At 41.7% G+C, this 27075-nt stretch overlaps 1 protein-coding gene across 1 annotated transcript in view; it reads right to left on the bottom strand.

Annotated features, from left to right (window-relative positions):
• SOX5 (SRY-box transcription factor 5) overlaps nucleotides 1-27075 on the bottom strand; it is a 1010028-nt gene that overhangs the window by 172656 nt on the left and 810297 nt on the right. The window contains exon 10 of the mRNA XM_070946983.1: nucleotides 13691-13779. Coding sequence (XP_070803084.1) covers nucleotides 13691-13779 — 89 coding nt within the window. The remainder of the gene's footprint in view (nucleotides 1-13690; nucleotides 13780-27075) is intronic.

Below are 27075 nucleotides of genomic sequence, written 5' to 3'. Positions count from 1 at the left end.
AATAATAACATTGTTCTGAGATTTCCAAGGAAGAATGGAGGGGGGGAGTTATCAAGTGAAATCAGTAAAGCTGTGTGATCTGGCTTTCTGCAAAGGATGGGGTGGGGTGTGTGGGGAGGGGTATTGACTCTTTTGCAGTCCGGTGCGAGTTGGAAACAAGGATGTGCCGTCATCACATCTACAGGAGTTGTGCCTTGCAACAAGTCGGCCAAATAGACAACTAGATCCAGTTAAACCACACCCAATAAGAGTGGTGGCGCAGAGCAGTGGTGGAATTCAAACTTTTTAAAATACCGATTCTGTGGGCGTGGCTTGGTGGGCATGGCAGGGGAAGGATACTGCAAAATCCCCATTCCCTCCCCACTCCTGGAGGAAGGATACTGCAAAATCTCCATTTCCACCCCACTCTGGGGCCAGCCAGAGGTGGTATTTACCGGTTTTCCGAACTACTCAAAATTTCCGCTACCAGTTCTCCAGAACCTGTTCGAACCTGCTGAATACCACCTCTGGTGCAGTGTTTAGAATGTAGTATTGCAAGCTGACTCTGCCCACTGCCAGGAGTTTGAACCTGACCGGCTCAAGGTTGACTCAGCCCTTCCATCCTTGCGAAGTCGGTAAAATGAAGACTCAGATTGTTGTGGGGGGGGACAATAGGCTGACTCTGTAAACCGCTTAGAGAGGGCTCTAATGGATAGATGCACAGGCAGGAAAGAGAGATAGAGAAGGAATGAGGATGGATGGATGGATGGATGGATGGATGGATGGATGGATGGGTGGGTGGAATAGATATTTATGTCTAACAAAGCAAAAAGGTATTAAGATCAGATGACCCAGATTGTTGGGGGCAATATGCTGACTCTGTAAACTGCTTAGAGAGGACTGTAAAGCGGTATATAAGTCTAAGTGCTATTGCTATTCACCTCAACTGTGTCACAGAGCAGAGGTTGTCCAAAGTAGAAATGAAGACTCTCCAGTTCATCATCAACTATTCTACAGGTAGTCCTCGACTTACAACAGTTCACTGTTCGAGGTCACAACAGCACTGAAACAGTGACATTTTTCACATGACTGGGGCAGCATTCCCATGAGCACGTCTGTTCTTAATTCAGATGTTTAGCAACTGACTCATATTTATGATGGTTTGCAGTGACCTGGGGTCATGTGATCCCGTTTTTTGACCTTCTGACGAGCAAAGTCAACGGGGAAGCCAAATTCACTTAACCACCATGTTCCTAACTTAACAACTGCAGCGATTGACTCCAACACTGTGGCAAGAAAGGTTGCAAAATGGGGCAAAGCTCACTTAACAACGGTCTCGCTTAGCCACATAAAATTTGGGCTCCATTGTGGTCGTAAGTCGAGGACTACCTGTATTCCCATGACAACGGTTGGGTCTAACATAGCCCACCAACGTCTTTGTTTACTTATTTCATTTATAGCCTGCATTTTTAATGGCTTGAGGTCACCTTGGGTGATTTGGCTGTGTGCTTGTCTGTTCAGCTGAGATCCTTTCTTTCTACAACGTCTTATAGAGATGCTTAACTCAAGCAGAGTGAGGAAAACAAGATGTAATGCATTAACATGTCAAAGAGATTTCTGGTTCACATTTCTTTTAAATGGGAAAAAAAATGCAGGACAGGTTTTCATCTGACTGCTGTTTCTAACAATCACCAGAACAAGATTGAACAGCTTGGAATTCTTCACTTACTGCTGAACTACAGGTCCCAGCATACACAGTATGCTAACTAGATTAAGAGTTGGGAGTAAAACGATGCTTAAGAAATGCACTGATTTCTTGGAGTGCTGTTTAGCTGTTGCTACACGAAATGCTTATTTTAGGCTAATTTGCAACTAGATTGTCAACCAGAGGAGCCCACTTACTTGGATACGTTTTCCTAGGACAATATTTGTTTATTTTTTAAAAAATTCATTTTATATGGCTACTCATCTCATAATAGTAAGGCAGCTAATATTGGCTTTTATTTATTTGGCATCCGGCATCTACAGAGGCTATGTAGTCACTGATATACGGTGCAAATTTAGTTTTAAACCAAGTGTCAGCAAGTATATGTGGACAATACAATATAAAATATAAATATTAAGATAAAACCATAATAAAATCACCATAATATGGAGCCATAGAATTGTAATGGGATGGATGTTATAATTTGATATCTAAGGAAGCTACCTATTTAACTGCTTCTAGTGTGCTGTGAATGAGATCATCCCAGGTGCCTTGAAATTTCCCGAGGAGACTTTCTTGAGGAAAATCACAATAGTAAGGTTGGGCAGCTAATATATGGTAGCAATAGAAATAGCACATAGACTTATCTACCACTTCACAGTGCTTTTACAGCCCTCTCTAAGCGGTTTACAGAGTCAGCCTATTGCCCCCAATAATCGGGGTCCTCATTTTACCGATCTCGGAAGGATGGAAGGCTGAGTCAACCTTGAGCCTGGTGAGATTCGAACTGCCAAATTGCAGGCAGCCGGCAGGCAGCAGAAGTAGCCTGCAGTACTGCACTCTAACCACTGTGCCACTGCGGCTCTTTGGCTTAAGAACTCATATACATACATATACATATACATATACATATACATATACATATACATATACATATACATATACATATACATATACATATACATATACATATACATCAGGGATGGGTTCTACTTACCTTTACTACCGGTTTGCAACGGGATCGCGCTCACGCGCTTGCATGCGCAGATCGCTTCTCATGACATCAGAGTCAGTGGGCGGAGCTCCCACTGGTTTTACTACCGGTTCTATAGATCCGGTCCGAACCAGGGGCAACCCATCACTGATATACATATACATATACATATACATATACATATACATATACATATACATATACATATACATACACATACACACACATATTATATACATATACATATACATATACATATACATATACATATACATATACATATACATATACATATACATATACATATACATATACATATACATATACACACACGCAATCAAGGGCAGTATCAATCATCAGTAGATAACATATCAATCCTATGGACTCAATGAACGCCCTGATCCTATGCCTCATTCCTTAAAACTGGAGATTGGGGCCAACCAGACCTTGGGGGGGAGGGGGGGGATAAGGTACAGGTAATCCTCGACTTACAACCATTTGTTTAGTGACCCTTCAAAGTTACAATGGCATTGAACAAAGTGATTTACAACTAGTTTTCACACTCCCAACCATTGGAGCAGCATCCCCATGATCACGTGATCAAAATTTGGGCACTTGGCAACCGGAACATATTTATGACAGTTCCAGTATTGGAGAGGCTGCCACGAAGAGGAGGAGGTCCATTTATTTGCCAAAGCACCAGAGGGGCAGGATAAGAAACGATGGATGGAAACTAATCAAGGACAGAAGCAACCTGGAATTAAGGAGAAACTTCCTAAGAGTGACGACAATTAACAGGTGGCACAGCTTGCCTCCAGAAGTTTCGGGAGATTCATTGCTGGAGGTTTTTAAGAATAGACTGGACAATCACTTGTCTGAAATGGTATTGTCAGCCCTGGCAGCCATTTTCTCCTGGCACCTTCAGGGCTGCCATGACAGAGATGAGTTGAGCTGTGGGAACGGGAGGGGGGAGGTAAAGATAGCTGGGGGATTGTAGCCAAAATAAAATTCTTTTCTCCGAGAACCAAGGACTTTCCTACCAGGTGTGAGGAGGTGGGATCTGAGACCAAATGACCCTTGGACTGTAACCTGATTGAACCATGTGATGGACTGCATTGGCAGAGGGGAAAGCGTTACTTTTAACTAGGGGGAAACCCAAGGGGGGGGGGTTTAGAGTCGGGTTTCCCCAGATGCGCCAACACGACATGCCTAATAAATCTATACTTTGAGGAATATGCCTGCCTTGGAGTTTTGATTCCATTGGGTGTGTTACTTTGAACCCTGACAGGTATAGGGTTTCCTGCTTGAGCAAGGGGCTGGACTAGTAGACCTCCAAGGTCCCTTCCAGCTCGATTCTGATTCAGATGTGATCACCATTTGTAACCTACCCAGCCGGTTTCCCACAAGCAAAGTCAATGGGAGAAGCTGGGTTCACTCAAGGACTGCATGTTTCACTTAACAACTGTAGAGATTAGCTGCAGTGTGGCAAAAAAAGGTCCTAAAATGGGGGGAAACTCACTTAACAACTGCTTTGTTTAGCAATGGAAATTACGGGCTCAATTGTGGCTGTAAATTGAGGATTACCTGTATTCCAGAGGGGATATTTGACCCCCAAAAAATGCCCATTTCCTTTGTTCACCAGAAGACACTTTTTTAAATAAACAGAATCTGGATCATGACCTTTTGACTTTTATCTGTCTTGAAGCCTCCTTCTCCAAGAAGCTGTTATTCCCCGTCCAGTTCATCTTTATCACTTCAATATAGACAGAAAGATCCTTTTTAATGTTTGTAGTTCAGATCTCTATAATAATCCCAGTTACTGCCAAGTATCCAGCCTTCACTTAACCCTTGGCTCATTTTGTCTGCTAAAAAAAACAAACCCCACCCCACATCATACAGTGTCACGCAGTTATTCTGGCCATTATAAGGCTTACTTGCAATAGATCATTTTATTGATTTAAATATAATTTTATATTAAGCCGCAAAATGCTACAATCATTTATAAGAAATAGACAGACACCATAGACAGATGATAGAGCAGTGATGGCTAACCTTTTTGCTGTCGCGTGCCAAAAGAGGGGGGAGTGGGGGGGGGGTCATCCAGACGCGTACCCACACCCATAATTCAATGCCCCTCACGCATGCGCATGCGACCCCACATACGTGCAGCTTCCCCCGCTTTTGGCACATGATGGCCCGGTAGGCCCGTTTTTCACTCTTCCCAGGCTCCAGAGCCTTTCTAGGAGCCTGGGGAGGGCGAAAATAGCCTTCCTCAACCCCCTGGAGGCCCTCCAGAGGCCAGAAATGGCCTGTTTGGCAACTTCCAATGGGCCCGGAAGGCCCAAAAATCAGCTGGCGGAGCTGAGCTTGCGTGCCCACTGATACGGCTCCACATGCCACCTGTGGCACGTGTGCCATAGGTTCGCCATCACGGCGATAGAGAGTAGCAAAAGCAGGGTATTTCCTATAGGATTGGTAACCTGAGAGGGGCATGTCGGCTGGGGAATTCTGGGAGTTGAAGTCTACTCATCTTAAAGTTGCCAAGTTTGAAAAACACTGCTCTAAATGAATGTAGCTTCTCTCTATTTATCCTTACATCTTACAAAATGCCCCGATTTCCGACTAACCGCTACTTAAGAATTGATACTATTGGTACTATTTAATATGGAATAAATGGTATTCCTGGCTGGAGAGTAAACATAAAAACTTAAGGGATGTTTTTGTTTATGAGATCGAATTGTAAATAGAAATCAAGATAATTTAAATAAAGATGTAAGTTTAAGATAGAGATATTTAGAAGTAGAATTCGTGTAAAGAAGTTAAATAGGTTAAGAGATACCGATGCAGAAAAGTTATTATTAGTATTGAAATTTTGATATGTTTGTTTTTTGTTGTGTATATTTTTTTGTTTTGTGTGTGTGTGTGTGTGTGTGTGTGTGTGGTTTTTTCTTGCTTTTTTTGTGTATTATGTTTCTTTTTATACTGTGTATTTTAATCTTTGGAAATTTAATAAATATTATTAAAAAAAAAAAGAATTGACAGATTCTTGACTAACCAGCTTTCTCATTCTTATACAGCTAATCTCACTCCATGAAGTATTTGGGTTAATGTTTATTGGTTGTTATAACCCCAAAACATCCTGAGGATAGGAAAAGACTAAATCAAGTCCTGAATATATATTTTTTTCATTCCTCTTTTAAGAATTCATTTTTTAAAAAAATCACAAGAAAGTCCTTTCCGATCATGGAATTTTGATTTCATCGCTAATACTGTATTCCAGTTTAGGTAATATTCTCCTTCTCCTTTCTATCTTTGGATTTTTCAGTCTTCATATTCACCATGATATTTCATAGCACTTTATGAGATTAAGGCAAGAAATACTTTCATAAGTATTTCAATATTTTAGAGACTTGCTTTTATGCCCTCAAGAAACTCACATTGTGAGTTCTCAAAGTATAGTCTGGGGGCCCCTGAGACCTGGGGTCTGAAAGTCAAACAAACAAACAAACAAACAAACAAACAAACAAACAAATAAATATTTTTAAAACTCCCAGTTTTAATTTCTACTAGAATAAATATTGATGGATCCAACCCATATAAAGCCAAGCACTTCCTGGGTTCCAAGAACAAAATAAAGAGGAAATGATTTGCATCCCATACAACCCAAGGTTGAACCGAAGTGTGATTTTTCTGATAAAGGAATTGAATTCAGTCTTATGAAATCTCAAACCCACCAAAATAATGCTCTGGCAGACTAACCCGGACAGCATCGTTTTCTAGAATTTAGCAAACTATGACCTGAATGCATTCACAAGATCCGTTTAATACATCAATATTTTCCTGAGATTGCTCATGTCTGAAAAAAATTATCTAACAATTGTCTTAATTGGCCTAGCATATAAAGAGAGAAAATTAAGATATGCTGCGATCTGGTTAAATCCAGAACTGATCTGGTTAAGTCCAGAACTGAGGATTTCTAATTAGGAACTGCTGTTACCTTTAAAACAGGCTGGCAGTTGTATTAAGTTAAGTGTAAACTGAAAGAAGGAAGAATTACCTAACTGTGGCCCACTGAGTTGTACAATAAGGAATAAACAACTCTTGTAGCCCATACTTTCCAAAAAGGTCATAAAATGCTCGAGCGATCTATGCTCAAAAAGTTGTTTTTCAAAAGCCTTTGGGCTGAATGCAATATCTAATTTACCAAAAGCTGCTCACTGATTCTTGTATTCTTTAGAGCTCAGCTGCTGCTTAAGATTAAGCTCCCTTTGCTCTTGAAGGCATCAACGCAATTAAACAAATGTTGAATAGGCATTAAGGTAACATCACTGTTTGCCGAGTCCCAGACTCCCAATTTAGATCTGCTTTTCTCTCCTGATTTGGGGAAGGGTGATAACTTATACTTTGCACTTGTATTCCCCCCCCCCCCGCCCCCAAAGGCAACTGGACTTTCTGGTTTTGCTTTGAAGATGTTTCGCTTCTCATCCAAGAAGCTTCTTCAGTTCTGTTAAGGAATTGGCAGAGCAACCCTAGAGTAGCAAGGGTGTGCATGTGAAAGTGATTGAGAGCAATTGTGAATCACTACAGCCAACACACAGATACACTGAGTTGTATTTACTTGTAGGAAATAGTAATAAGGCACAGTCCAATAAAAAGTCCAGGTCATACACAGATAAAGCAGTAGATAGTAAAACAAGAGTCCAGGGATAATCCAATAACGAAGTTTTCTTACCAGTTGTCGTATCACACACAATAAACAGTTGCTAACAGTAGCAAACACAGCAAAGAGCAATAACGATCAGCAAAGAGAAACAAACCATGTTCCAAGCTCTCTCTTAAGGACATTGGCTACAGAGCTAACCAATCAGGACACAGTATGATGCAATACAGCAATACAGTCTTAAAGCTATATTGAGGGTTTATATATTGCCAACCCAACAAGTTAGGTAATTATCATTTCCTAACAAGTTCTTCTGGATGAGAAGCGAAACCAGTGGGGGGATCCTCCCGGTTTAACAACCAGTTTGGTGATTGTGTGCTTTGTATCCGTGTGCGCCTGACGCGCATGCGTGCAGAGTTTGAAGAAATCTTCACTTCCATGTTTCTTTGGAAAAGAAACACAGCTGAGGCACAGGAATCTGCTCTGCCACGTGAATCAGCTGAGAAGAAAATAGTGTGTGTGAGTGGGTGGTTCCATCTGATCATAGGGGTGGACCAGTTCGATCCCAGCTGATTGTCGGAGCTACCAGTTCACCAGAATTGGTCCGAACCGGTAGAATCACACCCCTGAGCGAAACGTCTTCAAAGCAAAACCAGAAAGTCCAGTTGCCTCTTGAAAAAAAAAAAAAAGCACTGACCTCGATGACTGAGAATCTCCATAGACATTTTGCATTTAATAGATCTCACAATTGCAAACATCTTTAGCTGGTAGCAGGTAATGAAAAAAAAAATACTAGAGAACTTAAATAGCTGGAATTACAAGAGTACAGAATATTGGATAAAAGAGACAACTGATTTTATCTAAGGTATGCATCTTTTTATTCCTCCGGAAATTTGCTCATAACTTTTGTTCTATGAATGTCACTGATTACATCAAAGCCTTTCAGATCGTGTCAATCTGCAGAGCAGACTAAGGGTTATTTCAGAGCATCAGAAAATTCTTGTAAGGAACATAGATCAGTGAAGGCTCAATCATCCAGGCCAAAAGTGTCCCCAAGGTTGAATCATGGCAACTGGACCAAACTTTGTTATTCTTGAAACCTTTCGTTGCTCATCCAAGCAACTTCATGAGGGAGAAAAAAAAATTAATTAGGCAGAGAGTCATTGGAATGTACCAACTCTTGCCATACCAATTTAAGGGGTTTCTCCCCAAAATAGCTTGCAATAAGGGCCTTACAAGGCACCTTTGCAATGAGCAAGAAACTACTGAATTTGGAGACATTGAGTGGTTCAGCATAGCGAAAGGATGCATATTGTCTCCATGTCTGTTGAACATTTGCAGCAAATATACTGTTAAGAACGGGAGGGAGGGATGGAATGGCAGATGGAATCAAGTTGGAGGACCGAACGCTAACAATCTGAGATCAGAAGATCTCAGACATCAAATTGTTTATTTATTTATTTATTTACTTATTTATTAATTAAAGACAAAGGTAAAGGTTCCTCTCGCACATATGTGCTAGTCGTTCCCGACTCTAGGGGGCGGTGCTCATCTCCGTTTCGAAGCTGAAGAGCCAGCACTGCCCGAAGACATCTCCGTGGTCATGTGGCTGGCATGACCAAACGCCAAAGGCGCACGGAACGCTGTAACCTTCCCACCAAAGGTGGCCCCTATTTTTCTACTTGCATTTTTTACATGCTTTTAAACTGCTAGGTTGGCAGAAGCTGGACAAGTAACGGGAGCTCACCCCGTGACGCGGCACTAGGGATTCGAAACGCTGAACTGCCGACCTTCCGATCGACAAGCTCAGCATCTTAGCCACTGAGCCACCGAGTCCCTCCTATTTATTTATTAGAATTTGTTAAACAAAAATGAGAACAAGAATAAAAGAATAAAAATACAACAACAGGGACGGATAGGTACATAAGTGCACTTATGCTAGTCAGAAGTAAAGAAGAAGAGCTCATCGGGAAAGCAAAAATGGAAAGGGAAATTAAAAACCTGGATTAATGATAAATATTAAGGTAATGACAACTCGCATGCTTGGTGAACTTACAGTTGTCTCTGAAGAAGCAAAGCTGGCGGACAGTTTTATGTTCTTGCACTGAAGAAGAGGTAAAGAGGAACAATGCGTAGGAGGAGTAAACAGATTAATCCTAGAGAAGAAGGCAATATGTCACACTTCAGCTTGGCACAGCTGTAAATTTAGGCTCTCTAGATTCTCAACCTCTTGTTCTGGAATTGACTTACTAAATGACAGACATTTAGACATCGGTCAGCCAGTGTAAATACTTTATTGTAGACAAAAATGAAGCCAACTACAACAAGCTGTCTGCCTGCTGAAGCGTACAGCCATCAAAACCTATCTAGATGCCATTACTCCAATGTTTACATTCGAGTGTTTCTCCTTCCACTTTGCTTTGTTTAATGCATATTTGATAGCTTTCCGTCAAGGTCATAAAGGTAACCGGGATTTATTAACTTAACCATTCATTTTAATCTAGGAACTGGTGGTCCCCCCCCCGCCCCCCCCCAGCTTCATTCCCAACCATGAAAAATTTAGGCAAAAAACAGGGATGAGGATATTTTTAGGACAAGAAAAATCGGAACTAGTAAAGGGCCTTTCCTGAGGTAAAATGTTCCTGTGAAATCTGGCTATTGTAAAAGAACAAGAGAAAGAAGCTAGATGCATTCACGTTCTGAATCGGAGGATGGTTACAAGGAGGTGTCATGAGGAGCCTGGATAGCTCAACAGACTAAGCACTGTAATTTAACACAAACTGTCTGCAATTAAAGTAAGTTCGAATCTCGCCAGGCTCAAGGTTGACTCAGCCTTCCATCCTTTCTAAGGTAGGTAACTTGAGGACTCAGTTTGTGAGGGCAATAAGCTGACTTTGTATAAAAATATACAAAAGTATGAAGGCTATTGCTTAACACACTGTAAGCCGCCCTGAATCTCCGGAGAAGGGCGGCATATAAATCAAATTTTTTAAAAAAAATAGCAAAAGAGCCAGATAATCAATGCCTGGCTAAATAAACGAGGATCTTGAGATGATCAGGAAACAAAAACTTTGGGCATATGCAGTAATATAAGAAGATGATGGGTTTTATTATGTTTGGCAAGATTGAGGACAAAAAATAAAATAGAATCCAAAGGACTATTAGAATGTCCTTGGAAGGGAATACCAAGTATTATTTGGGACAGGTAAAAACAGCAAAGGATATGTCTATTTATTCACCAGAAGTTGAGTCAATACCGGTAGCACTTAGGTCATTAACTTGGAAACATATGGCTTTTCTCTCCCACCAATACAAAATAAAGAAGCATTTATAGCTGTAGATTGAAGATTCACCCTATCTGTTGATTCTCCAAGAGAGCAAAGAAGGCTCCAGTTCACATATCTACCTACCCACGAGGTAGCCCATAATTTTGCCATTGAGATATCTTGCAGGGTGAAGCAAGATCTCTAGTGGCCAATTTGACAAACATTAGGAATAAGTGATTCTTCTCTCTTAGAAATTCAGGGAAGAATAATGCCCTGTGTAACCAGGTGTTCATGTGGAGAACACCTAATATCATAAGCTCAGCATAGCAATGGAGAGTGGCCCATGCTTTTCTACCACCCAAAATTTCAATCCATGATTTGAATAGAACGTCAACCACCATCTCATAGAATCATAGAATTATCTTATAGGGGAGATGGAGGGCATAAAAATCTAATATATAATAATAGAATCATAAGGCTGGAAGGGACCTTGGAGGTCTTCTGGTCCAACTTCATGTCCAAGGCAGGAGTCCTTATATCATCCTGGACAAATGATTGTCAATCTTTTCTTGAAGACCTCCAGAATCCACAATTCCAAGATTCAAGAAGTTCCATCAATTAACTGTTTTCACTGTCAGGAAATTCCTCATTTCCAGGTTGTATCTCCTCCTATTGAGTTTCTACCTATTGCTTCTTGTCCTGCCTTCAGGTGTTATGGAGAATGAACTAATGCCTTCTTCCCTGTGGCATCCCTTCAAGTGTTGGAAGACTGCTATCATGTCTCCCCTAAACCTTCTCTTTCTTAGGACAAACATACCTAGATCCCTTAACTATGATTCATACAATTTAGCCTCCAGACCTCTTATCATCTTTGTTGCTCTTCTCTGCACTCTTTCTAAGATCTCAGCTTCTGGTGCACTTCTAGAGCAGTTTCAACTAATCAGGTACATTACCTATAACGAAGAGTTTCATCTGTGCTTACCATACTTCCAAAATTCTAAGGTAGGGTATTTAATTTGCTATAAATTATGGACTACAACTGGCAATTCCTGGTCACATTTTCAAAAACTAGAAATTCTGACATTGCAGTCCCAGAACACCATCATGGAAGGCTACTACTAAGAAAACTCAGTTCTGGCCAATGGGTGAGAGTTCATTATGGAATTCTACCCTGTTTCCCCGAAAATAAGACTTCCCAATAATAAGCCCAATCGGGCTTTTGAGTGCATGCGCTAAAATAAGCCTCCCCTCGAAAATAAGCCCTCCCCAAAAATATTTAAACGCAGAGCTAGAAATCAGATAAGATGGGAAGAGGAGCCCCATCTTGCTCCACGCACCCCAAAATAATAAGACCGCCCCAAAAATAAGGCCAAATGCTTATTTCGGGGTTCAAAAAAATATAAGACAGGGTCTTATTTTCGGGGAAACATGGTATCCATGTCATTATTAGAGAAGTAAGGCAATATGTATATGACAAAAAAAGTGGGATATAACCATTATAGCTCTGGATCCCATAATTTGACCAATCTCTTACAACAATTTCTTAAATTATTCTTCTCACAAACAAATGCATTTTTTGGTTCCTCCTGTGTTCTTTGCTCTAAATTTTTGAAAGGGTAATAATTGTTTCTCTCTATCCTCTTCAAGTTCATGTGATGAATTCAACCATCCTAAGAAAATGAAAATCTGACCAACGGGTGGGAGATCATTTTGGTACTGTACCCATGCCACTATTAGGGAAGTAAGGCAGAATAAAAATGGAAAGGAAATAAATAATCTGGAAAATAACCATTATAGCACTGGGTCCCATAACTTGACTGATCTCTCACAAACAGTTAATTTCTTAAATTACTTTTCCTACAGACAAATGCACAGATTTGTTCATCCTATGTCCTCAGGTCCAAACGCTTCCATTTTCAAAGGGTAGTAACTGTTACTCTTATCCTCTCCAAATTCAACTTCTTAGAATGACCCAAGGGCTTACACAGAAACAAGAGAAAGAAAGAAAGGGCAAGATAATTTCCTTCTCCCCCTCTCCTCCTCCCCTTCCCTCCTCCTCCTCCTCTCTTTCTTCCTCCTGTCTTTCTTCTTCCTTCTGCTGTCCTATTTCCTCCTCCTCCTCCTCCTCTTTCTCTTCCTCCTGCTGTCATTCTTTTTTCTCCACTCCTTTTTCTTCTTCCTCCTCCTCCTTTCTTTTCTTCCTCCTCCTACTGTCATTCTTTTTTCTCCCCTCCTTTTTCTTCCTCCCCTCTTCCTCCTCTTCTTTTTCTTCTTCCTCCTCCTGCTGTCATTCTTTTCCTTCCCTCCTTTTTCTTCTTCCTCCTCCTCCTCCCCCCTCCTTTCTCTTCTTCCTCCTCCTGCTGTCATTCTTTTTCCTCCCCTCCTTTTTCCTCCTCTTTCTCCTTCTCTTCCTCCTCCTCCTCTCCTTTTTCCTCCTCTTGCTGTCATTCTTTTCCTCCTCCCCTTTTTCTCCTTCCTCCTCCTCCCCCTCCTTTCTCTTCTTCCTCCTCCTGCTGTCATTCTTTTCCTCTCTTCCTTTTTCCTCCTCTTCCTTCTTCTTTTCCTCCTCCTCTCCTTCCTCCTCCTGCTGTCATTCTTTTTCCTCCCCTCCTTTTTCTCCTTCCTCCTCCTCCTCCTCTTCCTCCTCCTGCTGTCATTCTTTTTCCTCCCCTCCTTTTTCCTCCTCTTTCTCCTTCTCTTCCTCCTTCTCTCCTCCTTCCTCCTCCTGCTGTCATTCTTTTTCCTCCTGCTCCTCCTGCTGCTGCTGCTTCTCCTGCTCCTCCAACAGCACCACTACCACCACCACCTCATCGGCTAAGCGCAATTCACACTCAACGGTTGTTCATCTCCCAAATGAAAACATTGTCCCATTTTTCCACGGCCACTCAGCCTTGGTGACACGGGTGGCCCTATAAGCCTGACAAACAAACAAACAAATAAACAAACAAACAAACAAACAAAACAAATCATTTCCGGAGGCAGTTGTGTTACTCCAACTGGCAGGGTGGAGGGTGGGGGGGATGGGGGGGTTGCAAGGTCCAGCTTTTCAGATGGATTCAACCTTTGCCTCTTTACAAAGCACTTACCTGCAGTTGCAGTGGGCCTAAACCTGGAGTTGCTGCGGCAGCAGCAGCTGCCATTGTTGTTGGAATCAGCTGAACGGGGTAAGGGTCACCTAAGTAAGAAAATAACAGAGGCGTCAGCACCTTTTATCTACTCTCCACCTGCAAATTAAACTCCTGCATTCACTCCTTCCAAAAAGCCTCTTTTTTTTTTTTTTTTTTTTGTCTGCCTCGCAGAGTTCTAATGAAAAGCTCCATTGTGAGGCCTTTTACTAACACTTCACAATTCTGGCTGAGGGAGGAACACGAATAAAAGGGACAAGCAATTAAGGCGGAAACATCATCCTTTTTTTTCATGATGTATTTAGGGAAATGGGGAGGGGGGGGAGGGAAGTGCGCCTCGATCAGAGGACTGCGCTTCCCCCCCAAAAAAAAGAGAGGAGGGGGAAAGCACGAAGGAAACAGAAGAGAGAGAGAAAGAGAGAGAGAAAGAAAGAGGAAGGGAGAGAGAGAGAGAGAGAGAGAGAGAGAAAGGAAAATTGTAAAACCTCGATCAGTGGATGGGAGACATATATATATAAATTTAAAGAAATATATATCTGTAGAAAATATCTACAGACCCCACACATCCTGGACATAAATTGTTTCAACTCCTACCCTCAAAAAGATGCTATAGGGCACTGCACACCAAAACAACTCGACACAAGGACAGTTTTTTCCCGAACGCCATCACTCTGCTAAACAGATAATTCCCACAACACTGTCAAATAATTTACTAAGACTGTATTACTATTATTCTTCTCTTCCTTACTAGCATCTATCTCTTCCCACTTATGACTATAACCATGTCGCTTGTATCTTTACCATTTATATTGTTTTTATTCGTTTCCTAGTACGATTTGATAGCTTATTAGTAACCTTGACTATCACTAAGTGTTTGTATCTTTTTATTCTTGATGAATGTATTTAATTCTCCTTATGTACACTGAGAGCATATACACCTAAGACAAATTCCTTGTGTGTCCAATCACACTTGGCCAATCAAGAATTTTATTCTATTCTATACTGCAGCTCTTAACCCCAGGTGTGATTCGTTTTGAAGGAAGCCCCAGCTCAGATCTCAAAGGTGTTTTTTTCAAAAGGCAACTGGACTGGTGTTGTTTTTTTTTTTCCTGAGGAAGAAGAGGAAAATGTGTTTTTTTCCTCACAAAAAAAAGAAAGAAAGAAAAAGAAACAGTCCAGTTGCCTTTTGAAAAAGCACCTTTGAGACAACCATGACCTCTGGATGACTGAGAATCTCCACAAACAACAGCTCAAATCTTCTTCTTTTTTTTTTTTAATTTGATTTATATGCCGCCCTTCTCCGGAGACTCAGGGCGGCTTACAATGTGCTCAGCAATAGCCTTCATCCTTTTGTATATTTATACAAAGTCAGCTTATTGCCCCCACAAACTGGGTCCTCATTTCACCTACCTTAGAAAGGATGGAAGGCTGAGTCAACCTTGAGCCTTGGTGAGATTCGAACCTGTAGTAATTGCAGGCAGCTGGTCTTAATAACCAGCTTAATAACAGGGTGCCTTACATCACTGTACTACCAAGGCTCTTGCCGAGGAAAGTTGCTTAATATACCGAGCACCCCAATTTTTATTTTATGTATTTATTAAATTTGTTTGCCTTCCATCTCGCCGCAATTGCGTGGACAAAGCATCAAAGTCCTACTGACAAAGTGGGGAGGGGGGGGGTGTTGAAAAATGCATTGGCTCCATTTCACAGCATTTCTGTAGAGGGTGGAGAAGAATATGGGGTTGGTTTTTTCCCCCCTTCTCAGTCTGTGAAACAAAGTTAGAAATGTTGAGCCAGTTTCCCCAGTTCTCCTGGATAAAATGGGGCATTCCCCGTTTCTCTTTTTGAGGGCCTTGCTTAGATTTTAAAGGAGTGCTCTGAACAGTTTTTGGATGGGGCTGCAAGAAACCCTGAATGCCATTTCCCCACCTCCCCATTGAATTAAAATTAAATTGGATAACAATGGACGGCTGTATATTTCGTGATTTCTTCCTTCCATCGCGTTAAAAAATTACAATTTTGGAAATAAAAAAATAAGAAATACAGGTAGTCCTCAACTTACCACAGTTCATTAACTGACCGTTCAAAGTTACAACAACACTGAAAAAAGTGGTCATTGAATGACCGTTTTTCATAGTTACCTTTGCAGCAACTTCATGGTCATGTGATTAAAATTCAGATGCTTGGCAATTGGTTCATATTTATGACCGTTGCTGGGTCCCAAGGTCATGTGATCACTTTTTTTTTTTTTTTGTGACGAGCAAAGTCACTGGGGAAGCCAGATTCCACTTAACAAACCAGGTTACTAACTTAACGACTGCAGCGATTCGCTTAACAAACTGTGGCAAGAAAGGTCGTAAAATGGGGCAAAACTCACTTAACAAATGTCTCACTTAACAAGAGAGATTTTGAGCTCAATTGTGGTCGTGGGTTGAGGAATACCTGTAGTTTATTACCTCACAAATTTGCAAGATTTTATCTAATGGCATGACCATCTTACAGTATGTCTTTCACTTGTTTTATAGGTAATCCTTGATTTACAACCATTTGTTTGGTCCCGGAAGTTATAACCACACTGAAAAAAGTGACTTATGACCGTTTTTCATACGACTGTTGCAGCAACCCCATCGTCACACGATCAAAATTCAGATACTTGGCAACTGTACCAAAGAGCCTTGGTAGTACAGTGGTCTAAAGCACCCTGTTATTAAGACCAGCTGCCTGCAATTACTGCAGGTTCGAATCTCGCCAAGGCTCAAGGTTGACTCAGCCTTCCATCCTTCCTAAGGTAGGTAAATTGAGGACCCAGTTATGGGGGCAATAAGCTTACTTTGTATAAATATACAAAAGAATGAAGGCTATTGCTGAGCACACTGTAAGCCGCCCTGAGTCTCCGGAGAAGGGCGGCATATAAATCAAATAAAAAAACAACAACAAAAAACTGGCATGTTTGTATGACGGTTGGTGGGTCCCAAGGTCATGTGACTACCCCTTGCCTCCTTCTGACGAGTAAAGTTAATGGGGAAGCCAGATTCACTTAACAACCGTGTTAGTAACTTAACAACGGCAGGGACTGACTTCTGTGGCAAGAAAAGTCATAAAATACTGCACAACTCTATTGTTGAGGCAAAAGCTCCCATCTGTTTTAAGAAGCTTCCTTATGGCAGAGTTCAAAAGTGTAAAGAAAAATTGAGAATATTGGGGAAATAGTGAGTGCTGAACTTAACACCTAAAACAGACATCTCCAATTTCTCAGGCACCTTCTAGCACCTTCTGAGATGCCTTTCTTATATATCTTCAGTCAGAAACAATTGTCCAAATTAAATTACTCATCAGACTGAAATGCCAAATCATGTCTTTGATTTCTGTTCTCCTTCATTGTCTTCTCTCATTGAGATTTCCAGACAGTATTCAGAACTGGGTGTCATAAATGCAGTCATCGCATTTTGTCGTCTTCAAGATAACTTCATGCATTCCCCTGTGTTTTGCTTTCAAGCCTTACCTAAAACTTGGGAAGGTCTTAAGAATTAAAATGGAACATGAAAAAAAAAAAAAAAAAGGAGCACAACTCACTCACTTACTTACTTACTTACTTTATTTGATTTATATACCGCCCTACTCCCGAAGGACTCAGGGCGGTGAACAGCCAAACAGTAAAAATACATAGATACAAAATTTAAAAACAAAGTAAAATCGAATTAAACAATTTGGCCCAGACAGATTAAAACACCCCAATCATTTAAAAACCGATTAAAATTTGCATAATTAAAAAGAGGGAAAAGATTAGGCCAGGCCCGCCTGGTGGAATAAAAAGGTCTTAAGAGCACGGCAGAAGGTGCGCAGATCCGGGATCCTCCGTATCTCCGGGGGGAGCTCGTTCCAGATAGTAGGTGCCCCCACAGAGAAGGCCCTCCCCCTAGGGGCCGCCAGTCGACATTGTTTGGCTGACGGCACCCGGAGGAGCCCCTCTCTATGACAGCATACCGGCCAGTGGGAGGCTATTGGTGGTAGTAGGCGGTCCCGTAGATAACCAGGTCCTAAGCCCAAGATTTAGCAGCAGTCTTACTTAGCAATAGAAATTTTGGGCTCAGTTATAGTCATAAATTGAGGTGCAATGTATTTGGTAGTGTTTTCCCCCTCCAAAGATTATTTCCTTCAAATGGATCATAAAGACTTCTGCCCTTATGACTACTTTTAAGATCAGTATCTATGTTCCATCTAATTAGCTTTGATACTATTGTCAAGTAGATTTAAAAAAACCAAACAAAACAAAACACCAAACCATTTCAAGAGTTTTAACTTCCAACTCTCCCCCTCAGGGCTTGGCAGTTTTCAGAAGTTGGACATCAGCTGACGGCACTTAAATTGGAAATTAGCCTCTGCAAAGCCTTGCTCATGGACCAAACAAGAAGAATTTTAATACTGCCCACATGATCCTCCATTAAAAATAAAACATGTGATGATCTTAACGAGACCAAACAAAACAGAGAAAACATCAGCAATTCCGCCGGGGGGGGATATTTGTGATATTTAAATCCTAAACATTAATGTTATCATCCCGTACCAGGAAGTGATTAAGAGTTTCAATGCATATTATTTTAACGTTGTAAATCTCCCAGGATCACCCTGTGAATTTTGGGTGGCCATTTGTTAAATACATTAAATACATTAAATACATTGAGGACCCAGTTTGTGGGGGCAATAAGCTGACTTTGTATAAAATATACAAAAGTATGAAGGCTATTGCTTAACGCATTGTAAGCCGCCCTGAGTCTCCGGAGAAGGGCGGAATATAAATCTAACTAAAAAATAATAATAATAAAATAAATGTGTGTGTGTTTGTAAGCATGTGTGTGTCTGTTTGTAAGCATGCACATAAGCAAATTTTCTTTTTTTTTTCCCAAGAGGCAATTGGACTTTGTTTTTTTTCTTTGAAGATGTTTCGCTTCTCATCCAGGATGGCTGACAATCTCCACAGACACATAAGCAAACCTTACATCAGTGATGGTTAACTTTTTGGGTGCTGAGCGCCCAAAGCTGAACCACCAAAATGCAATGCGAGTGCCCGCCCCGCGTATGCCCCCCCACATGCACCCTGCACCCCATTTTGGCTTCCAGGTTGGTGCAGGAGGCTTTCTAGGACCAAAACAGGGTGCGGTGGGGGGGGGCTCATGCAGCACCCCCGTGCCCTGCTTTGGCTTCCAGGTTGGTACGGCCAGCAGAAATGGAATAGAAAGGTAGGGTGTGTGTGTGGGGGGAACATGCGGAGATTGGGGAAGGCCCTGCCCCTCGTGCATGCGTGGCAGAGACCCAAAGACCAGCTGGCTGGCGGGAGGTGCATACATACGCACAGTGGAGCTGGGCTGGGGCCATAGGTTCACCATCACGGCCTTACATGTTAAGCTATGTTTTTATTGTCTTCTCCTTCTCCTTCTCCTTCTCCTCCTCCTTCTCCTCCTCCTCCTCCTCCTCCTCCTCCTCCTCTGCACAAATCAATTCATTGAATTACATACATACACAGAAGCCCTACATGGCATGGGTCCAGGTATCTGAGGAGCCATCTCTCCCCAATGGGACTAGCCTGCCCCACTCATGCCAGCGGAAGAGTCCTGCTATGGATCCCATCTGCTAAGAAATCCCAGCTGGTGGGTTCAAGGAGAAGAGCCTTTTCTGCTGTGGCTCCATCCCTGTGGCAACACTCTACCACCGGAGCTAAGAACTGCCCTTCCCATTTGGCCTTCCAGAAGGGTATTAAAATTTGACTTTGCCAGTTGGTTTGGGACCCTGAGGGGGCCACTCACCGCTGAAGATGATTGATGGGGTAAGAAGACCTCATTCCTGCCTTGTCCATCACTTAGTTCTGGTTTCAGTATTGGCTTCAACATCTTAATTTGTGTAATTTTTAATTATTTTTCTATTTGTTTTATAACCTGCAAGCCCTCCAGAGTCACCTTATAGGTGGCATAAAAATTTGATCAATAACGAATCAAGCAATTAGATCTGAGGGATGTTAAGAAAACCAGCAAGAGGTCCAGCATTCATTAAACCGATTAACTTCAGGGTGCATTGTCTTGTGCCAATTTTAAGGAGTAATTAGATATTTTATCATTTGAACTTTGGTAAATTTCTTTTTAAGTTTTTAAGTCATTTAAAAAAAAAAAGTAATTTCTAGGTGCACTAATTTGCCCCGTAAGAAAAATAAAATGTGCTGATTGCACAAGGATTCTGCATCTGCCTTCCTAATGCAGATGGAATCAAAAGGATAACAGCCTTCTTGTCCATTAACGTCAGAAGGCTGTGATCTGACTCAGTTTTTAACCAAACAAGAAATATTTAATTTTCTCCCTGAAATCAGCAGGACTTTAAATAACTTATTTCAGAGTAGACTAAAATAGGAACTCATCTAATGCTAAATTATTTGTGGCAGTGTTTCCTCCCCTCCCCCTTTTTTTTCTTTCAATGGGAAGATAATAGAGAAGAGTATCTCTTAAAAAAAAGAGAGAGAAAGAGAGAGAAAAGACAGAATGAGAATTCTAGCTAATTCCAGTGCCATATATATATTAAAAAAGTTATTTTTAAGCCACCTTATATAGGTGGCCAAAGCAGTGGTGGGTTCAATTTTTTTTACTACTGGTTCTGTGGGTGTGGCTTGTTTTAACGTTGTAAACCACCCGGAATAATACATGTGAAAAAGAAAGAAAGAAAGAAAGAAAGAAAGAAAGAAAGAAAGAAAGAAAGAAAGAAAGAAAGAAAGAAAGAAAGAAAGAATTTAACTAACTAACTAACTAACTAACTAACTAACTAACTAACTAACTAACTAACTAACTAATCAAGCAGACTTTCCTGTCAAGAGATTAATGAAAAATCTCTGTTCTAACAAAAGAGCTATGCAATCTTTCTTTTCTAGGGATGGGAAAAACAAGATTACTTTCCAGAAAGTAGTTAAGTACCGTATTAGGGCAAAAATGGAAAGTAAATGAAATTATAGCAGATACAGTATACTGCTATAATTTAAGGAGAAGGACAGGGGAAGCCTGTGGACAGAGTCAAGAGAGCAATCAGCCTAGAGCCGTTAACTCTTTACAAGGAGTTTAAGTCCAACCCTTCTTACATTCCCTTAACTCTTATCTAGCCCCCAATTCAGTGCTGTTATCGACTAGATTCTTGTTTATAGGCATGAATAACAAAGCAGCTTAACTAGAACTCAACATGTAGATCTGATTCTTCCCACTTGACTATGGTTAATATAATTCCTAACCATCTATTTCATTTATCCTCTAAAATTAAAAATCATTAAACCATTTGCAACTTTGGAAGGAGCAGTAGACTTCCCCTCAGGCTTAGGGACCTGATATGGTTGGTTCCTGACACCTCGCGTCGTATGTTACTGATGTTCCAGAAAATTCTTGGGACCTCAACCTATCTAAAAGTAATACTGGGTACTTTATATACAAATTGACTTATGGAACTCTGTTCCCCATCTTGATCTGCTTTTAGAATTCCAGGTGGGCTCCAAAGCCATGTGTGCTATTGCTGATGAAGTTCAGATGACCAAGACAGAAGAGAAAAAAAGCTTTCTACAACAGTGAAGGCCTTATTCATGAAACGGTATCCCTTCTGGATTTCAACCCTCGTCTCCAAATAAATACTCAAACATCTAGATCTGATTTCTACGGAGCTCTTTGCATGCAATGGAACGTCTGATGTTTTTGTTCCTTTGATTGTCACTTAACATTAGGGAGAAATTGATCAAATGCAGCTTTCTTAATGAAATAAAGTAAGACCTTCTGGAACGTCTCACCAACAGGCCACTATTCAAAGGAGTCCCAGGGGCAACAACAAAATTTTGGTTAATTTTATTTTTCATTTCCATGGTGATCAAAAAAAAAAAAAAAAACACCATGTCAGCCTCGTGGGTGTGACGTGCCACACAGCTGCCATGGTGTTAATACATTGGAATTGAAAAGCAAACACATTTATACATAGTGTCACACCATGTTAAACAAGGAATTAATTGAATCTGCCAGTTCTGCTTAATGGGATGCATTCTTGGCCTTTTCCAGACCTACCAAAATAGCCAAGTGAGATTGGGGGAGGCTTTTAAGATATACATTCAAGTGGTGTGAATTATCACATCTCCCATCTGATGAAGAAAAATGCGAGGAGACCAGATTTCTAGACTGTGGTCGGGATTGTAGCTGGGTGCGCTAAAACCTTTTAATTGAGAAATGGGCAGCACAGACGTTTAATAATAATAATAAAAAAATAAATTCTCAGACAACACCCATCTGAGGAAGAATAGAAGTGTGGGACGCAATTATTCAACCAGGGCTGCAAATGCACCCACAAAATCCATTTACTAAGATGTAGTGTATATGTCAGTGATGGCTAACCTTTTTGCCATCGAGTGCCAAAAGCGGGGGGAGTGTGCGGTGGGGGGTGTTCACACACGCATGTGCCCACACCCATAATTCTATGTGCCCCATCTCCCGTGCATGCACGCACAATCCCCCCCCACAGTCCCTCCGCTTTTGGTACACAATGGCACAGTGGGCCAGGTAGGACCCTTTTTCACCCTCCCCAGGCTCCAGAGGCTTTCTAGCAGCCTGGGGAGGGCGAAAACGGCCTTCCCCACCACCCGGAGGCCCTCTGGAGATTGGAAATGGCCCATTTCCCAATTTCCGGTGGGCCCAAAAGGCCCGAAAATCAGCTGGCCGGCACGCGCATGTGCGCTGGAGCTGAGCTAGGGCAACACTCGCGTGTCCACAGATATGGCTCCGTGTGCCACAGGTGGCACGCATGCCATAGGTTCGCCATCACGGTTATATGTTGTATCTATAGGTACATTTAAAGGCACCGATAGATTTGAAGAAAGGAACTAGAAAGAGCTTTGACAACTTTGAACTCTGGTGTTGGAGAAAGCTTCTGAGAATACAGGTAGCCCTAGATTTACAACCACAATTGAACCCAATATTTGGGTGGCTTGGGAGTTCATGGCTTCCACGGCAACTATGGGTCTGAACCTGAGGTGGGATTCAGCCGGTTCGGACCGGTTCAAATGAACCAGTAGTTGTGACCTGCGGATGGGCCCGCCCACCCGCCCTGGTGCTATGCCGTTCTATTTAGCTGTGTTTTTTAAGCCACGCACATTTTGTGCAAGCGCACACGTGAGCAAAGCGCATGGAGGTCACACATTAGATTTTGATTTGGCACTGAAAAAATGTGACTTATGAAACTTACGACCATTACAGCAATCCCGTGGTCACGTGATCAAAATTCCACCCCTTGGCAACCAGCAATGGGGAAGCCAAACTGACTTAAGTATGACTGACTTGACAACTGCAGCAAGTCACTTAACAATGGTGGCAAGAAAGGTCACAAAATGGGATAAAATTCACTTAACAACTGTTTCCCTTAGCAACAAAAATTTTGGGTTCGGTTATAGTTGTAAATCTAGGACTACCTGTATTCTCGGAGGGTCTCTCACAGGGTGGTCAAATTCAAGGCCCGCGGGCCAGATCCGGCCCAAGGGGTGTTTAGATCTGGCCCACGGGGCTTTCCTGGACCGGCCCACGGTGTCTCTCCCAGTGAAAACGGAACTCGGGAGGACCGTGCGTAGGCAGAGGGTTGCAGGAGGCCGTCTCAGCTGAAAATGGAGCTCAGGAGCCTGTTTTCGCTGGCACAGCACTTGGGCCACCACAGGTGTCCCCGATAGGAATGACGTCGAGCTGGCCAGGCCCACCCTGGCCACACCCACCCTGCCCCCTGAGGACAAACACAACCCTGATGCGGCCCTCAGTGAAATCGAGTTTGACATCCCTGGTCTACCACAATTTGCCACGGCCAACTTGCCACAGCGAAGTTGCCGTGGGGCAAATCACAGTGGGACAAGGATTACACTAATATCAAAGAAACGGTGGAATTGAATCATTAAAGTACGGTTGCAAGGAAGAAAGGAGGGAAAGAATGGAACGTGAATGACCAAAATTAAAATATTATTTATTTTGAATAATTACATTGATTTGTTCAATCGTCCTGCGGGGAGTTTAATTACGACAGTTCTGCTTCTCTTCTGTTACCCTGCAAACTTTTTCATTCAGTGCACAGACATAGATGGAAGCACCCTAACAGTTCGGCATATGAAACATAAGTCCAGTAAAAATCATCATCACCGTCACGCTATTAAAAAAGTAACATTATGGTATGGGCCTTGTCATTAACTTAGGTTTTTTGGTTGGGGGTTTTGGGTTTTTTTTGGCTTTGAAAACGAATTCATTTGCTTTCAGTGAAGTATCCTGGGCTAACAAAAGACAATTGACGAATTCATGAATCCGTCAATGATATACTGATGCGGACATAATAAAGCCAAAGAGGACGACCGAAGGCTGTCGTTTTCAGAACAAGAGCGCTTCAGATAGATAGAAAACTGATGTCAGAAGAGTTAGATCACCGGAAATGAATGAAGGCAGTTTTATGAAATTCCTAACCAAGATAAATCTGCTTGCTGAAACAAAGGCCGCTCCAATCTCTACCTCCCCTATAGCAAATTTAATCACCTATACTAGTGAATTTAAATCACGTGGCACAGTTGATTGTTGGAAATACTGGTTTGCCCGAACCGGTAGCTTTTATCACTATCGGTTCGCCCGAACCAATGCGAACCGGTAGCATTTCACCCCTGACGCACATGCACAAAAAAACCCCGGACGGACAATCCTCTGAAAGCACAACTTTCCAGAATCAATCTTCAACTTTCCAGCCTTTAAACCCGTTGTAAACTTGTGCTTTGTTTTCGCCCATAAATTGAGAGGCATATGTTAGCCTCGATCTATGCACCGAACTCCCATTGAGATTAATGGTGCTTGCACGTTATTGGGAGATCGTTTGCAAAAAGAGCAAATTAAACCTCTTCATTAAGTACAGAACAGGTGGTTTAGGAAGGGCATCTGACCAAATTCTTGGGTTCTTCTCTTTTTCTTTCATCAGTTGGAGGCCATCGCAAGCAAGGGCTGGCTGGGAGGCATGGTGAATGGCCTGGATTTCCAATCTCTCTGGTCCAGTTGCTTGGATTTAACCTCCGCAATGTCTTTCTATTAAAAATATTCCTATTTATTTTTATATGTATAGCCCCTTCCTCTTTTGCCAGATGGCAGGTGGAGAGATGTTCCTTCTCACATTATCACCTTGCGTACAGCTAGTATGCTTGTCAGATGTTACATCTTCTCTATCCTGCTCTACGGAGTAGAGAGTTGGTTTCTGACAGAAAACCACTTGAAGAAACTAGAAGCATTTGAAATGTGGATTTATAGACGGTTGTTATGTATATACTGGGTTGACACAATGAGGAGGTGGTAAGCCACCTGGGAAAGCCAAGGGAAATCATCAAAGTCCTTAAAAAAGCAAAAGTTAGAATATTTTGGACATGTGATGTGACACCCAGAAAAATAGGGCATCCTTCGCTTAATCCTCCAGGGAAAGATTGAAGGCAAACGAGGTCCAGGCAGAAGAAGAACATCATGGTTTCAAAATCTAACGGACTGGTTTGGATAAAACTCAGCAGCACTTTTTCATGCGGCTGTTGACAAAAATAGGATCGCCAACATGATTGCTTGATGGATATGGCAGAAGAAGGAGGAGTTAATTGTCCTCACTGTTAGGAAGTTTCTCCTCGATTCCAGGTTGATTTCTCTCCTTGATTAGTTTCCATCCATTGTTTCTTGTCCTGCCTTCAGGTGCTTTGGAAAAATAATTGACCCCCTCCTCTTTGTGACAGCCTCTCAAATACTGGAAGACTGCTATCTATCCCCCCTAGTCCTTTATTTCTCTAGACTAGCCGAACCCAAATCCTGCAACCGTTCTTCATATAGTTGAGTATCTGGTCACCATAATTCATTCCATAACTTTGGTCATAAGCCGATTTGGTCGTGACCTGAACTTAATTTTGGAAATTTGGTGCTTACAAAAAAAAAATTGGTGCGGAAGGAGAAATCGGCTGCGAAAAAAATATATTTGTGAATTTTTTGGTCGGAACCCAGGTTCTGCTGTCTATTTTAGTCTCTAGGTCTTTAAGCATCTTAGTTGCTCTTCTTTGCACTTTTTCCAAAGTCTCAACATCTTTTTTGTAATGTGGTGACCAAAACTGGATGCAGTATTCCAGGTGTGGCCTTACTAAGGCTTTATAAAGCGGTACTAATACTTCACATGATTTTGATTCTATGCCTCTGTTTATACAACCAAGGATTTTATCTGCCCAACTCTAATTAAACATACAAGGAATTTGTCTCCGGTACAGAAGCACTCAGTGTACTTGCAAGGCAACAGAGAAAATAATAGTAATAATAATACTAATAATAAAAAAAGAGGAAGTAAAGAAGATAATAAAAGGAATAAATAATAATACTATAGCCGGGCTAGGAGAACTTACCATGGCCAACTCTCCCAGGACAAGAGTTACACTAATATTGAAGAAATGGTGAAATAGAATCCTTAAGGAAAGGATGCAAAAGGAAGGACACAGTGAAATATGAATGACAGAAATTAAATCATTTTTTAAATGATTTTAAATAATTAAATAGAATTGTTGAGTGGTCCCAGAGCAAGTTGGCCATGACGAGTTGGCCATGACGAGTTGACTGTGGCAAGTTGTCCCATTCCTCCAGCCACAGCCTATGAGTTAATATACATACACATTAGACAGAAGTGGGAGAATTAAGGGTTCAACACAGTGGGGATATGAGGGAAGAAACTGTCCCTGTATCTCATTGTCTTGGCATGCAATACCCTATAGTGCCATCCTGAGGCAAGGAGTTGAAACAGGGGTAAAATGCTCCCGGTTTGGACCGGATCACCCGATCCGGTAGTAATGGCGGCAGGTGGTTCGGAGAACCAGTAGCAAAAATCCCTGCGCCCCATCCCCATGCCCAGCTGAGCCGTGGGATCATCAGAGGCTGTTTTTTTTTTTTACTTTTAAAAGCATTTTTTTCTACAACCTCTTCAGCCGAAAAAATGCTTTCAAAAGTAAAAAAAAAGCCTCTGATGATCGCGCGGCTCAGCTGGGATCGTCAGAGCTTTTTAAAAGCATTTTTCGGTCGAAGAGGTTGTAGAAAAAAAATGCTTTTAAAAGCCTCTGGCGATCCCAGCTGAGTTGCCTGATCGTCAGAGGCTTCTAAAAGCATTTTTTTCTGCAACCTCTTCGGCCGAAGAGGTTGTAGAAAAAATGCTTTTAAAAGTAAAAAAAAAAAAGTTGGCCACACCCACCCAGTCACATTACCTCCCCCCCACCAAGCCACGCCCACAGAACCGGTAGTAACAAATTTTAGATTTCACCCCTGAGTTGAAACCGTTTG

This window comes from Pituophis catenifer, unplaced genomic scaffold (assembly GCF_029215685.1).
Source record: "Pituophis catenifer annectens isolate HBS135680 unplaced genomic scaffold, rPitCat1.0.hap2 SCAF_7, whole genome shotgun sequence".
Lineage (NCBI taxonomy): Eukaryota > Metazoa > Chordata > Lepidosauria > Squamata > Colubridae > Pituophis > Pituophis catenifer.
This window is presented reverse-complemented; position numbering and strand designations above follow the sequence as displayed.